This window comes from Chrysochloris asiatica, unplaced genomic scaffold (assembly GCF_000296735.1).
Source record: "Chrysochloris asiatica unplaced genomic scaffold, ChrAsi1.0 scaffold00034, whole genome shotgun sequence".
NCBI lineage: Eukaryota > Metazoa > Chordata > Mammalia > Afrosoricida > Chrysochloridae > Chrysochloris > Chrysochloris asiatica.
In genome coordinates, this window is record NW_006408552.1 from 19,780,427 (window position 1) to 19,797,037 (window position 16,611).

General features: G+C 48.0%; 1 protein-coding gene across 1 annotated transcript in view; it reads left to right on the plus strand.

The window, feature by feature from the left end:
* The window catches only part of PRKAR1B (protein kinase, cAMP-dependent, regulatory, type I, beta), a 167,785-nt gene that overhangs the window by 100,859 nt on the left and 50,315 nt on the right, over positions 1-16,611 (plus strand). Inside the window, exons 4-5 of the mRNA XM_006859802.1 lie at positions 1,184-1,245; positions 1,802-1,848. Coding sequence (XP_006859864.1) covers positions 1,184-1,245; positions 1,802-1,848 — 109 coding nt within the window. The remainder of the gene's footprint in view (positions 1-1,183; positions 1,246-1,801; positions 1,849-16,611) is intronic.

Below are 16,611 nucleotides of genomic sequence, written 5' to 3' on the forward strand. Positions count from 1 at the left end.
TGTGAAATTCATTGACATCCATCACTTTCACCATGTTGTACAGCCATCACCACTGCCCATTTCCAAACATTCTTTCTTACCTCAAACAGAAACTCTGTACCCCTTAAATGCTCTTGTTGTGAAGTGCCATTGAGTTGGTTCTGACTCATAGCGACCCTATGTAGGGTTTCCAAGGAGCAACTGGTGGGTTTGAACCTCCAACCTTGTGGTTAGCAGTGCAGTGCTTTTCCTACAGCATCACACCAGGATTCCATTCCTTAAATAGGACATCAAAATTGATTACCATCCCTTCTGACAGTCTGTCCTGTTGTGGTGACTTGCATGTATCTGTGATGCTGAAAGAATTCAAGCAGGATCACGCTTGACAGTTTTCAGCAGAGTTTCCAGGCTAAGACAGCTAGAAAGAAAGGCTTGGCGATTTGCTTTTGAAAACCCTATATATATCACAACAGAACATTGTTTAGTGTTGTGTTGGAAGATGAGCCCCCTAGGTTGAAAACCCATTGCTGACAAGCTGATTTTGACTCATACTATAACCTTGTAGGACAGAATGGAACTGTCTGTCCACAGTGTTTCTGAGGCTATGAATCTTTATGGAAACAGATTGGTTCATCTTTCTTCCTTGGAGTAGCTGGTGGGTTTGAACTTGGGTTAGCAGCCTAATGCTTAACCCACTGCAGGCTCCGCCTAGGTTGGAAGACATTCAAAATGCACAGTGGCCTGGACTATTACAGACCAAAGACTGAAGATGGTAGAGGACCAGACACGTGGGGGTGGTCACCGTTGAGTCTGAGCTGATGTGACAAAAATGAGACAGCAACCAGGAGTAGAAGGATTTTTTGCTGATGTGAACAATGTGCATAGCTTATACTTATTTTTAAGCGGCACATAAATAATGTCTGCACTGTAGAAATCCAATCGACACACTTAGATGTACAGATGTGGAGACTCTAGTGCTTATCTCCAGGCAGTGGGATTAGGAAAGATTTTCATTTTCTTCCTTAAATGTATGTGGGTTTTCTCATTTCCCTGGATTCCTGGATGAAAGTGAATTGCTTTTTAAAGAGTGTGAGTCAGTGAATGGTATTACTTGATTTCTGAAATGTAAAATTAAGGAAAGAGGGAGTGTTTTAACTGCCCGCGTCCCCAGCACTTCCCACAGTTGCTGTTTTTTGTTTTTCAGCGACATTTTCGATGCCATGTTCCCTGTCACTCACATTGCTGGGGAGACTGTCATACAACAAGGTACGTCTAAGCCAAACCCGACTGGGAGGGGGAGGGGCCTGGTTATTCACTTAAGAAAGTATGACTATAAAGCCTTTATTGTCTATCCTCAAGAAAACTCATTAATGTAACATAAAAACAGCCTGTTAACACGTTAATTCATTATGTTCTGATAATCTCCTTTTTGTCATGAAAATGAATTGATGAGACCCAGAGTTATTGTTGGCACCCTAGTGGTACAGTGGGTTAAGTGTTGGCTTGTTAACCACAAGGTTGGTGGCAGTTCAAACCCACCAGCTATTCTGAGAGAGAAAGGTGAGGCTCCTGTGAAGATCTACAGTCTCAGAACCTTATGGGACATTTCTCCTCTGTCCTGTGGGGTCACTATGGGACGGAATCCACTCGACAGCAGTGGGGGCTTTTTGGTTTGGTTTGGTTTTGATTTAGAGTTGAGCTGGGCAATGACTCTAGAGCAATGTTTGGGAGGCTGCTTACGAACAAGACAACAGTACAAGGCTTCCTCTAAGTATCTTCATACACTCTGCATTGTGCATCTTCCTGTCTTTTCTTGTTACAGGGGATGAAGGAGACAATTTCTATGTAATTGATCAAGGAGAAGTAGACGTAAGTATCTTTCACCCGGTTTTCTAGAACTGTACCCCTTTCTATCCACAATTCTATCAAACTTTGTACAATACCCGCAGGGTTAGAGAAAGTGTCTCTCTGGGTGATGTAATAACGATTTTTTAAGCCAGAACAGTAATAAACAAACCTCTTAAAAGATGATGTATAAAATAGCAGAGCACAGTCTGAAGTAAGAGTTTTTGCTTGCAGATACTGTTGCTGCTGAATCCACTCACAGTGCCTCTATATACAGTGGAATGAAGCTCCGCCCCATCCTGTGCCATCCTGCCAATCATTGTTGTGTTTGAGCCCATTGTTGCAGCCAATGTCAATCAATCCTGTTGGGTTTCTTCCTCTTTTTCGATGACCCTTTACTTTACCAAGAATGGATGGCATCTTTCTCCAGGGCCTGCTTTTATTCTATTTATTTTCTCCCATGTTGAGATTCCAGTGCATATACATTTTTTTCTTGTTCTATTTAATTAACATTGCCTTCACAGTTAAGTGTGGCACACCTAACTCCATCTTAAGGAGCTCTGGTAGCACAGTGGTTACGAATCGGGCTGTGAACCTCAAGGTCAGCAGTTTGAAACTACCAGCTGTTCTGCGGGAGAAAGATGAGGGTTTCTGCTCCCGTAAAGATTTACAACCTCGGAAACCCTATACAGGGTCGCTATGAGTTGGAACTGACTCCATGGCACATAACCACCACAACCCTCCCATCTCAAGAATGGAGGGGCCCACCATTTTGTTATGATTTTCTAGATCACATGAGCCCAGCTGCTAACCAAAAGGTTAGCAGTTCAAATCCTGCCAGAAATGCCTTGGAAGAAAGCCTGGTAATCAGCTTTCAAAAAATCAGCCCTTGAAAGCCCTATGGATCTCAGTTCTACCCTAACACACATGGGGGAGGGGAGCGACTCAATAGCGAACAACAACATGTACAACTGCCTTGAGTTCCTGCTCTCTCCCCTCAGCTGGGTCATTACTGATTGTTCTGGTCCTACAAGTGCTACCAGCTCCGTCTGCTTCCCTGGCCACCTGGCCTAGCCCCTTGCTTCCCCACTGGCCTCCCAGGCTCTGCACTGTTTCCCACAAACTTTTCTACATGTGGCCGCTGGACTGACCGCTGACACAGATCTGGACGTGCCAGTCTCTTGCTCAGACCCTCTTCTGGGTTCTGTTTCAAGTCAAACTCAGGCCCGCTGACCTATTTTGGGAATGTGATCATCTCCGTTCCTAGAACCTCTGGGCACACAGCTGCCCCGGAACCTTTGCCCATGCTGTCATGGCAGCCTGAAGCATCTTCAACCTTCTCCCATCCACTTCACTTGGCATCTTCACCCCACCAGCTCTTCCTCCTCTTCTGGGCTCAGTGTAAGCATCATCCCTCAGACTGGGTCCTCAACACATGCACTCATCTTCTCTCTTTCCTCGCATAGCTCCATGCAGCTCTCTACAGGATTTCATTCTTTACTCAGTTATACATTTACGGGACAACCATCTGTTGATGGCTGGACTTCATGAAGGAGGGATTGAACATGGCATTGGGCCCGGTATGTGGTCAGGGCCACTTTAGAGTGCCACAGACCAAACCAAAAGCCACGCCAGCTGCCATGGACTGAATTCCGACTTACAGCACCCCCACATGCGTCAAGTGAACTGTGCTCCTTAGGTTTTTGGTGGATGATGTTTCGGAAGTATATTGTGGATAATGTCCTGGATCGTGAGGTTGTTTGCACCACAATGTCGATGTTTTGAACTCACCAACTACTCGACAGGGTCACTATGAGTCAGAACTGAGTTGACAAGCACTTAACAACACCAACAAGATCGCCTGTATATTGGGTGGGTTTAAACCGTCAGCTGATGAGCAATAGCCTAGTGCATGAACGGCACCATGCCAGGACTGCAGGTGGCTTTGAACCAACAGTCACCATGTCTCAGCTCTGGAGGGGTGAAGTCCAAAATCAAGGTGCTATCCCAGCCCTGCTCCTATGTAGAAGGGGGATGTCCTTCCTCATCTTTGTCAGCTTTGATGGTCCCCAGTGCAGCTCCACACAGCCATCCTTCCTCTGTGAAGCACCACTCAGCTAGGATCAGGCTCATCGTACCCTACTGTGCCCCAGGATAGCATCTTTAAAGATCCTCAGGTACACCTGTTGCAGCTACTGCATTTTTTTCCCCCTGAAACAAATTGAGGGTCTTCGGCAATCCAGCATCGAGCAAGTCTATCGGCACCATTTCCCAAACAGCATGAGCTCACTTTGCATCTGTGTCCCATTTGGTTCATTCTCAAAATATTTCACACGTTTTCATAATGTTATTGCACATCTTGGAGTCCTGGTGTGGCACTGCAGGATAAACACCTGACCGCAAGGTCGGTTTGAACCGCAAGATTGATGGTTCAAACCTAATAGCTGCTCCTCGGAAACCCTATACAGGGTCACTATGAGTCAGAACCAACTTGCTGGCACGTAACAACAGCAACAACAATGGCACATTTTGGAGTCCTGGTATAGCGCTGTAGGATAAGCACCGGACTGCTAACCACAGGTCTTAGGTTCAAACCTACTAGCTGCTCCCTGGAAACCCTATACAGGGTCGCTACAAGTTGGAAACGACTCAGCGGCACTCTGCAATAACAACAACAACAGTCCATTAATAGACTAACCAAAGCCACTGTAATCAAGTTGATTCCAACTCACAGTGACCCTGTATAAAGTTTCAAAGGCTGTACTATTTATGGGAGCAGACAGCATCTTCCTTCGGAGGAGCAACTGATGGATTTGAACCTCCAACTTTTGGCTATCCTTAAAGAGACTACAGTATTGTGCAAACACCCTTTTTCTATGCATATAACTTGCTTTGTGCCCATCTTTGCACTATTGTGGTAGTCTGCAAGAGAGCTCCACAAGTATCTCCAAGATCTACCTGGATTTCCAAATGAGGTCTTGATTACAGGTACCTGGATCAGCGTTTCAACAGATCATTTTCTGGACCATAGTATCCTCCACAGGAGACCCTCAATACCACGTCCTCAGCTGACCTGTGCCCCTGCCCCCTCTGGGCCTGTGTACACCAGCACCCCGGGACAGCTCATTTGTGGTTCCCCTCTTTCACTCCAAATCTTGCCCTGCACCTGCCCTGCCACAGCCTCCCCCGCCTTGGCTCACAGCTGTGGGGCAACACCCCTCCCGCCGCCTGGGGCTGGGTTATTTCAAGGCTTGGCCTCGTCTGTGTGTCTGTATGTGCCTCCAAGCTATTTTGAGGCGGGCACTTATTTATTTATTTCCCTGGCAGCTGGCCCGTGTCAACTCCCCATTGCTGCTGGGCTTCTGGGAACTGGAGCGGGCTCAGGCCCGGCTTCCGGAGCTGGTGGCAAAGGAAGTCGCTGATTCATCGTAGTATCACCAGCAAGAGCCATGCCGGGCTTCTTCCTCGATGCCACAGCACTCTTGTCTGGGCTCTGGCTCATGCTTCGGACCTCCTGTGTCCACCCAAGAGGGAAACTGAGGCAGGAGCCAGCAGCTGTCTGGGATGCCCAGGGTTGAAGAGAACATCTGTGGAGGAGGGAAGATGGCAGGCAGGGCTAGTGACTTCCAACTCTGGGCTCAGACTGCCAGGCCAGCATCTTTGGAATGAAAAAAACAAACAAAAACAAATACTAAAACCAAACAGAATCAGTGGTTCTGGAGTCCTGTCCGACTCACAGCACCCCAATGTATGTCAGAGTAGAACTGTGACTGAGTTTTCATAAGTAGATTCCACTCATGGTGCCCCACATGTGTTAGAGTAGAACTGTGCTCCACAAGGTTCTCAGTGACTGAGTTTTCATAAGTAGATTCCACTCATGAAACCCCACATGAGTAGAATGTGCTCCACAGGCTTTTCTTTTTTTGTTTTTTAAAGTTTTTATTGTGATTTGAGTGAAAGTTTACCTGGCAGATCATCAGTTTTACATTCAACAAATCATATACTTCATTTCATTACAATAATTATAATCCCCTCCATGTACCCTCAGTTAGTATTTATCTCTATTCATTTTAGCTTTTTTTTTTTTTTAAAAACAACAACAACACTCAGGCATATATAATAATTTAAACTACCAAAGGGCACATTCTGCAAGCCTGCCTCCTGGCCACCAGCTCTCAGTTCCTCTTTTTCCATGAATCTAGAATCCCCAGCTGCTCCCTTTCTCCATGTCCCCATCTCTGCCTTCATCTCTGGTGTCACTGCTTCTCTTGATAGGGTCCCACATTCAGCCCGTGCTCTTCTCCGTTGATCGTCCTAGTGTCCTCTGTTTCTGGACTGTAGGATTAACTATTCCCCTGTTTTTGTTACAAAACTTATACCTACAATTGTGACAGTTTCAATTAGTCATGATAACAATTACTCACTATTGAATCATAAGAATCTTAATCCCCATCTCATTTCACCAGACCCATCTAGATGAAAACTATTCAGTGGGACTCTTATCTTCCCCCACACACTATTAAACTAAACTCCCTTTTGAAAAATTGTAAGCCAGTCACTTGGTGTCTTTATCGCCTCCTCATTTTAAGTAAGCCAATGTCTAAGTTGCCCGTCTCCATCTGCCCTGTGTACAGAGGGGATAGCATTGATACTTGATGTGATGACTCCTCCCTCTCTGTTGGTATTTTGAGCTAGCAGATGATACAACCATGCTTGCTGAAAGTGAAGAGGACTTAAAACATTTACTGATGAAGATCAAAGAGCACAGCCTTCAGTATGGATTACATCTCAATGTAAAGAAAACAAAAATCCTCACCACTGGACCAATAAACACCATTCTTATCAACGGAGAAAAGATTGAAGTTGTCGGGACTTCATTCTTCTTGGATCAACTATCAACACTCACGGAAGCAGCAGTCAAGAAATCAAACGACATATTGCATTAGGCAAATCTGCTCCACAAGACCTTTTAAAAATGTTGCAGAGCAAAGATGTCAGCTTGAGGACTAAGGTGCGCCAATAACCTCCTATGCATGCGAAAGCTGGACAGTGAATAAGGAAGACTGTAGAAAAATTGATGCTTTTGAGTTATGGTATTGGAGGGGAATATTGAAAGTGCCATGGCCTGCCAAAAGAACCAATAGATCTGTTTTGAAAGAAGTACAGCCAGAGTGCTCCTTGGAGGCCAACATGGCTAAACTTCGTCTCTCATACTTCGGACATATTGTCAGGAGGGACCATATGTTTGGTAAGGTGGAGGGTCAGAGAAAAAGAGGAAGACCCCCAACAAGATGGATTGGTCAAGTAGCAGCATCGATGAACTCAAGCGTGGCAACAATAGTGAGGTTGGCCCAGGATCAGGCAGTGTTTCGTTCTGCTGTGCATAAGGTCGCTATGAGTCGGTACCGACTCGATGGCACCTAACAACAACAACAACAACCTCCATCAGTATAGGTCAAGTCATCAAATTGTAGCAATTTACCCACATTTCCTTTATCAAAAAAAGCTTTTTTTTAAAAAATCATCCTCTAGTCAAGTTCTGATTATCAAGCCATCGAGGCTAGGTCAAATGGGTACTGTCTGCAAGTTTGGGTGTTCTTGTGCATCTCCTCTTACTTCATATCAGCTGAATGCTTCACTCTCAGCTCTAGTCCTCTGTGGCTGTGTCCTTGTCCATGGGCTCAGGTGTCTCCAGGTCTCACCACACTTTGGCCCAACCATCCCTTCCTCTTCTCTCTCTCATCTCCAAGTCAACAGGAGTCTATGGAATGTGCTCCACAGGGTTTTCAGTGGATGCTTTTTCAGAAGTAGATTCCACTCATGGTAAAGCTATGTGTGTCAGAGTAGAACTGTGCTCCACAGGCTTTTCAGGGGCTGATTTTCAGAAGTAGATCACCTGGTCTTTCTTTCAAGGTACCTCTGGGTGGACTTGAACCACTGACCTTTTGGTGAACTGCGGCATGCTGAACAGTTTGCAGCCCTCAGGGATGCCCGTTCTTGGTGTCTCTGTGACAGCTGAACTAGCAAGCTGGTTGTGAAGAGATCTGTTTCTTCACCTTCCTCCATTCTCCTACTCACCCTTTTATTTTTCTCACTCAAGTGTTTATTGGTCCCTTGCCAGGCCCGAGTGTATGCTTGTCAGTAGAACAGTGTGGCCCTGCTGGGAATCAGATTATGTATGCTCTGAGTAGATGACCGCCCACAGGAACTAACAAATATGGGCTAATCCTGGGTCTCTGCAGCTCCCCTTCTATCTTTGCTCCTGTTCAACCTGGCAAACTCCTATTCATCCTTCAAGTCCCAGCCTGACCAGATCCTCCCATCCAGGCGATGTCTACTAGCTGGCCTCTTTGGCTTTGCTCTTGATGAGTTCTGGACGATGGGTCACAAACCCATGTCCTTCCCCCTGGGATGTCCTTCCCTCTTCTGTGTTCACACTTCCAGTTCAGTGCTCAGACATTTTCGGAAAGACAATTGTCATCTTCTGAGTGGGAGGCAGAGACGGGAAGTCCAAACGAAGCCCCTATTCCTTGGTTCTCCTAGACAGACAGACATGGGAAACAGCAAACCTTTCACCCTGATCCCTTCGCCTTTTCTTTCACGGAGCCAATGGGGCCACACAGGGGACTCCCATAGGACTGTCCTTAACGCATCATCCGAAGACAGGAGGAGGGTCAAGATATCGCGGGCTCTGGGGGCAGAGTGCATGAGAAAACTGGAGGGTGGAAAAGGGAGACAGAAGAAGAACTGATTCGTTCAAACTGTGGTGTTGAGGAAGAATGCTGAGTAGACCATGAACTACCAGAAGAATGAACAAAACTGTCATAGAAGAAACACAGTCAGACAATTCCTTAGACATGAGGATGGCAAACCTTTGGCTCATTGACCTTGGATTGATCATCAGCAAAGACACAGCACTAGAAAAGGACGTTGTGTTCTGTCAAGCAGAGTGTCAGTGTAAACAGAGGGTCCCTCCTGAGATGGACCCAACAACTGCGGCTGTGGGCTCAAGCATTCCAGTCAGAATGAAGACCCCGCGATGCTTCATCTTGCTGCCGTGAGTCAGGATGTGACCAATCCCCTGAGGCAGAGAAATCCAGAGTTTGTCACTTACTAGCCAGCCCACCTGGGGAGGTACTCATGCTTGTGGGCCACGTGATTATCTGTCATTCCGGAAATGGACGCTCTGCTCACAGACTACCTGGAGAAACACTGCTTCTGTCCTGCACAGACCCTTAACCTTCACTCCTTGACTCGCTCTGAGGAAGATGCGCGGGTTCCCCAGCCTGTCGTCACTCTGGGATGCCATGACCACCGCCCCCCTTGGTCATTTGCCAGCTGCCATGTCCTCCGACTGAAGAGGGAGGTTAAAGGAGGTGGTGGGAGAGGACACTGACCATACTGCCCTTGGTTTTGGCAGACAATGACTTCTCAGGGAGCTGTTTCCTCTGTGGGTGGGCTTTGTCCAGAGGCCTGTACAGTTCTGCTCATCGGGAGGGCCATGGAGGAGTGTAGGCCAAACTGATACTCCAAGGCCGCTCCCCTGAAGCCACCCCTCCCCTAACATGGCCCCACTGGAGTGCTCTGCACCCTGTCCTTGCAGGTGTCAACACCTCCCACTTCCACTCCTCCCATCAGCCCTGGTCATGCTGGAATGTGCCACCTCACCTTGTCTTCCATGGATCACACACCCTCTGCCTGGATCCCCTGAACCAATAACCTGACACTATGAACCCCTGAGAGCAGGGCCCCTCTGAACCCCCACCAGCTCACCCAGCCAAGATGCCTGCCCTCCCTCACCCCCAGGGCGACTCAGTGGCTAGGCCCTAGGATGCATCCCTACCTCTTTCTCTCTCTCTCTCAGCCAAAATCCATCCCTGCGGCTGTGCTGGCCCTAGCCTCTGTCCAGGCCTGGGGACATGTGAAGGCAAACGATGCAGTCGTTTGTCTAACTACAGCTCCCCGAATGTATTGTCTTGGCCTACACATACACCCTGTCCCTCCTTCCTGCCCCATCCCTAACCTCAGCCCTTCAGGCAAGGATGTCTGGGTACCGGGGGCGGCCAGGCAGACAGGCAGGGACATCCTGGTTACTGTCTGGGGTCTGGAATTGTCAGCTTTGCTGGGGTCAGGCTGTGACTTATGGCTTCAGGGAGTGCCCCCAGGACTAACTTGGATCCCCAGTGGTGCCAGACCCCTCCATTAATCTAATCAGATTTTCCAGCAGTGGCTGTGGGTGTGGCTGCTGAAGGAGCCTGTCCAGGAGGCCTCCCTTGATGTGGGGACTCGCCTGTCAGGGGTGCGGAGCAGAGGGATGGCCAGCCACATTTAAAGGCATGAAAATCAGCCCGTTGAGGGGCAGGTTGAGTGGTGGGTGAGTTATGGGGTGTATGTTATAATGATGCCTGTTATTACTGACCCCGTCTCTTCTCAGCCTGAGGGGCGCTTTTTAGAATACATTCATTCAAGAGTCCAGGGGCCATTAAGGACCCATCAGGACTAGAACTTTCCATAGCTCTGCGTGAGGTCCCTAGAGCCAAACTAGATTTATTTATTAGGGGTGAAGCAGGAATGGGGAGGAGACAAAGGCTCATTATCATCTTCATAATTGTACCCAATAAAATGCCTCGCTCAGCAGGGTTCCCCCCTTCCTCAGGACTCCAGCCAGGCCTCTTACATGGGGGAGGGGGTCCCCTGCTGACCAGAGCTGCTCCCAGGGTACAGCCAGGTGACGCACTGCCAAAAACACCAGGTTGGGTCTAAATTATGGCTTTCCAGATGCCGAAAGTGCGGCTGCTCCGTGTATGTTGCCAAGAGCTATAATCCATTTTTCTAAGTATAAAAATATCTTCTGACTTACTTTATTCATGGAACATAGCATTTCTACTTAAAAGGATACCCGACTGCAGATTTTACGGCTGGGGAGCTTCGGCCCAACTCCACCCCTAATTGTCTTCAGGCCTTTGTTATTTTAGAACCAGCTCCTGGTGGCCCACACCCTCCTCCTCAAGCTGCCCCTGGAGAGGGTGAGCTACAGGCTTTCTGGGGGAAGAAAAGGCATTTCCAACTTCAGAGGTATGAGTGAATCCCCCATCCTCTGGGCAGTCCGGTGTTCAGTCAAGAATGGGGACCCTAGACATGGTTTCCTGGGTCCCCGAGTTGACTGGAATTAAGTGTTTGTCTACTATATCTGCCTCTCTTATCTCTTTTTTTACTGAAACCCATGGGCGGTGCAAATGGTTAAACGGTTGGCGCTCAGAACCTGCCCAGAGGAAAGGTCTGGCAATCTGGTTCCTAAAAATCAGCCATTGAGGACCATGTAAGCCACAGCCTGCATGACATTGAGATCAGAAGAACTAGATGGTGCCTGCTGCTGACTTCTCTGAAAGGCATCACGTTAGAAGGTCCTTGTCAGTGTGGGAGGCAAATGTGGAACAAAAGTCAAAATCATAAAAAGGACCAGTCTTACTGATCAGACTTGTGGAACCCCCAAGACTATGGCCCTTAGTCACCCTTCAGGCCTAGAACTGAACTCACCCCCTTTGGCTCAACTTTCAGCCAAACAATAGGCAGGTTTATAAGGGGAACAATGACACCAGGGAGGTATGCACTCAACAATCACCCAGACGTGATCAAAAAAGAATGGCATGTACTCAGAGAGCCAGCTCAGAAAAGTGAGGAAAGAAGGAAGACTGGAAACAGGAAATACAGGGAGGAAGTGGAGTGCGTGTTGTGATATGGAGAGGATCGCAATCGCTGACATGAAACAAAACGTGTATAAATTGTTGAATGGAAATGGATCTGCTCTGCGCACCTTCACCCAATTCAAAGTTAAAAACAGCAAACAAACCCAACCACTGAAAACCCTACCAAGTGCAATTCTACTCAGCACACTCAGGTCCTCATGAGTCAGAACTGACTTAATGGGAACAAAACAACATAAACTTTACCACATTAATAGCTTTTAAGTGTGTAATTCAGTGACATTACCATGTTGTGCAGCCATCACCAATGTCTTGTTTCCAAAACTTTTTATCATCCCAAACAGAAACTGTGTCCTCACAAAACAATACCTTCCACCTCCTGCTCTAGTCCAGGTAGCCAACAGTCTACTTCCCGTCTCTCTGAACTTGTCTGTTCTAGAGATTTCTACCCTGGTGGCGCAAGGGTTATGCATTCAAGTGTTAACTGAAAGAAAGGTTGGCAGTTCAAACTCACCCAGCAGCACTCTAGGAGAAAAGACTTGGTGATCTGTTACTGTCAAACTGGCAGCCTAGGAAACCCTATGGAGTGCTTATGTCACGAGGAGTCTATAGGTGTCAGTACCTAACAACAACAAAAACAGCCGTTTTCATGTAAGTGGGATCATGCAATATTTGGTCTTTAGTATCTAACTTTTTTCAGCATGATGTTTTCAAGGTTCATCCATGTTGTAGTTGGTACCAGAATCTTATTTTTCTTTATGGCTGAGTCCATTGTGTGGATTGACCACATTTGTGCTTATCCAGCATCTGTTGGTGGACACTTGGGTTGTGCCTTTTTTATGACTGAGTAGTAATCCATTGTATGGATGGACCACATTGTGTCTATTAATCATCTGTTGATAAATGCTCGGGTTAGATGGACCACATTGTGTCTATCATAAAGCTGTTTATGGACATGTGGGTTAGATGGACCACATTGTCTAGCCATCATCTGTTGATGGACGCTCAGGTTAGAGGACCACATTGTGTGTGTCTATCTATTGATGGACACTTGGGGTGTTTACCTTGTGGCTATTGTGTATAATTGTGCATTTATCCTTCTAGAAATTTAATATAAGCGATTTGCTTGTTTTTTTGCACCCTAAGAAACAAACAAATTAAAACTCCTCGGGGCCTTTCCACTTCCGTCCGTCTTCCTCCAAATCTTTGCACAGCTGGTTCCTTGGCATTCAGGGCCCAGCTGATGTTCCCTTCTGTGGACGGGTCCTCTCTGAGACCCATCTCCCATGGAACCCTTTCTTCTGAATAGTCTGTTTCTTCATGGCCTTTTGTTGTTGTTGTTAAATACTGTCAAGTCACTTCTGACTTATAGTGACCCTATATAGAATTTCCAAGGAGCAGGTGGTGGTTTTGAACTGCCAGCCTTGTAGGTAGTTGTCCAGTGGTGATCCTACAGGCTCTTAGTACATTGTATAATGCACATGCATTTGCATGATTACCTACCTGTCTTGTGAGGTCAGTGACTTCCATGTGAGCAGGAGTCTGCCTGTCTGTCTGTCTTGCTCACTACTTGGTCTCCAGGCACTATACAGCCTTACAGGAAACAGTGGGTATACGGATGAGTGAATGAATGGATAAACTAATGAGTGAACAAATGCATCAATCAATGAGCGAATAAACAGATGAATGAGAGAATGGAAAAATTAATGAACAAAACTAACGAATGTACAAGTGAATTAGTGAATGAGTAAACTACTGAAGAATGTGTAGTAGAGTTTTTGTGGCTCCCTGGGAAGCTGCAGTTAATTAATGGTGGAGGCAAAAATATTTGTAGCCCAGTTAGCCCATCTACTATCTTTCTCTTAAAAGAAGCAAAACAAGACGAAACAAGACAAAAAGTAGCCCCTTTGCTTGTTGGCTGGAGTGGAGCCAGCACTGGACTGGGGAGAGAGAGTCCAGTGTCCACAGAAGGGAGGCCCTTTGTCCTCGGGGCGACCCAGTGCTGTGTGACCCGGCCCCCGTCACACAATGGTGTTCTGACTCCACACAGGGAGCCCCTGGAACACTGCTCTGTGCCACGTCCTTGCTGTCCCACCTGCAGTAGAAGCTCTCTTTTGGGTGTGTCCCTGGGAAGTCTGGGGGTGTGCATACCCTCCTCTGCACCTGACAGTGAAGTGGGGTGTATGCCCAGGGCAGCTAGACCACCAAGGAGAAGCAGCTGCCCCCTTGGGGCTCAGTTGCTGCCTGCCTGCCTAGATTTCCTTGTTTCAGACACACTCCTTCCAAAGCTCAGACTCCCTCCCAAAGCCCCAGGGCACTCACACTTCAGCTAGAAACCTCCTCCAACCAGGGGTGTGGATTCAGGGATACGGATACACCGGAGGAAGATGATGGTGTAATTATTGGGAAACTGCACAGGCATAAAGTAGTGCTGGTGGTACAGTGAATAAGCTCTCAGCTGCTAGCCACAAGGTCTGCAGGCGAAAGATGCGACAAATCTGCTTCCTTAAAGAGTTGTGGCCTTGGAGCCCCTCAGGGACAGTTCTGTTTCATACTGCCATGTCTCTGTAAGTGAGCATTGACTTCAAGGAAGTGGGTTTTTATAGGTGTCAGGCTCAGGCTGGTAAGTAGACCCCATGATCCAGGTAGACACCAAGAGGAATGAGGGTGTAGGGCCCCCTCAATGTGGCTTGGGCTGCTGTAATAAAACTCCCCAGCATGGTGGCTTTGGAGCACAGAGCTTTACGGTCTCCAAATTCAGGATGCCATGGTCATGATTCCTCTTGCAGCTGAGAGGTACTGCTCTAGCCCTCTCCCTCAGCTGCTGTGACTGTTGGCACTCCTGGGTATTCCTTTGCTGTTTGCAGCTGCATCTTCACACGTGTCTCCCTTCTCTCTGTGTGTCCCTGTCTCCACATCTGAGACCCCTTTTATAAGGTACCACTCCCTGGTGTCTTATAAAAGGGCTCCTTGGAAGCCACGATGGAGAGACTTCGTTTCTAATGCTTCAGACACATTTTATCAGTAGGGACCAGTCCCTGGAGAAGGAGGTCATGCTTGGTAAAGTAGAAGGTCAGAGATAAAGAGGAAGGTCCCCAATGAGATGGATTGGCACTGTGGCAGCAGTGATGGGCTTGAATATAACAGTGGCACAGGGCAGTGTTGGTTGTGCATAAGGTTGCTGTGAGTCAGAATCTACTCGATGGCATCTAATAACAACAACATCCTGGTGGCACTGTGGGTTAGGCATTGAGCTGCTGAGGCTGTCTGCTCCTGTAACCGTGGACAGTCTCAGTAACCGTGGACAGTCTCAGTAACCCGACATCGGGTAGCGATGAGTCGTGGTAGTGGTTTTGGTTTTGGTTTGGCCTGAAGAGATTCGGACTACTCCAGTACAATCAACTGCAAGGTTGGCGGTTCAAGCTCATCAGCTGCTCCTTGGAAGCCCTATAGAAGGTCGCTTTGGGTCGGACTAACTCAATGGCGCTTAACAACAGCAACAACATAAGAGCTTTGAAGATCCTATTTCCAAAGGAGCTCACATTCACAGGTACCAAGGTTAAGGCTTCAGTGTGTATTTTTGAGGGATGTCATTTAGTCCACAACAGTGACCTAAGTCATGCACAGGAATGTTGGCTGCAGCCAGCCCTTACTCACCGCCACCAGGTTGATCCAGACGCTACAGGACAGAGTAGAGCTTCTCCGTGGGGTTTCTGAGACCCAGCCTTTACTGGAGCAGATTCCCTTGGAGCGGCTGGTGGGTTCAAACCGTTCACCTTTTGATTGGCAGTCGAGTGCTCCTCTCTGAGCTCCCTTCCACCCCTGGAATTCTGTGGTTGTTGACAGTGGCCCACCAGCAAGCTCTCACCAGGCGGCGCATGCCCTTGGTTGGAGGGCACTTGTTTTCTGGGTGATCTAGTGACCTGTTTACTGGAAGCTACTGCTTCCCTCTGTGCCTTGCTGCCCCAAGTCCCCTTCAGTAAGTAGGGTGGGGCAGTAGGGCTCCCTGCTCAGTCTTGGAGGTGGATCTCTCCAGCCCCACTCCGAAAGCTTTCCAGAGCAGATGTACAAACTCCTCCAGGCCTATCTCCCCTTAGACCACTATCCTCTCTCTTTCCTTTGAAACTTGACAGTCGGCCTGTTAGCCCGCCTCCTCCCCCTCGCACACTTCATTGTGGAGTTATCACCTGCGGGGCGTTCTCTTTCAGACGGGCAGCTCTGTACATCCGTTATTGTCAACATAATGAAGCATTGATGGCAGTCATAATCGCTTCCATGATTCACCGTAGTGAATCTTTGCCGATGTGCACCCGTTTGGCCAATAGGAGCCATTCTTCAGGCCCATTGACCCACTGAGGCATGAAGAGTAGGCATTGTGTCGATTTATAGTGACTGGAGCTGCACACTTCACACAATACACAATCTGTACTATTCTTGCGGGGAGCGGAATGCAGTCAGTGCATAGAAAGACACTGTGCCACGCCGGTGAAAGGGAATCTTGTCCCGGTCCCTTCCAGCCATAGGGCCTCCATTCACGGTTCAGACCCAGGGAGCTTGGATGCTACCCGTAAGGAGAAAAGGCCCTTGGGAGAGAGCTCCTTCCAAGTAGGCAGTTGGAAGCAAAGTGGATGGTTGAAGGTGGGTGGGAAGGTGGACTTTCAGATGGAAGCAGGGGAGGTTGGGGGAGTTTATGAATGAAGAGATGAGAGAGAGAGAGGTTTCCACTGGGGGAAAAGCACAAGCAGGGGCATATGTCAGAGACGTCAGAGTGTGAGGGTGGTGGTGGCGCAGTGGTAGAATCTCTAACTTCCTCCATGCAGGAGACCCAGGTTCGCGTCCTGGCTGTGCAGCTCATGCTCAGCTACCACCTGTCTATCCTGGAGGCTTGCTGATGCTGAACCGGTTTCAGCAGAGCTTCCTGACTGAGGCAGACTAGGAAGAAAGCTCTGGTAGTCTGCTTCCAAAAAATCCACCGATGCAAACCCTGTGGGTCAGAGCAGTTCCATCTATAACCAATTGGGATGGCGCAGGACTGGGCTCGCCATGAGCCAGGGGCCAACAATCCATGGGAGACATGAAGCGT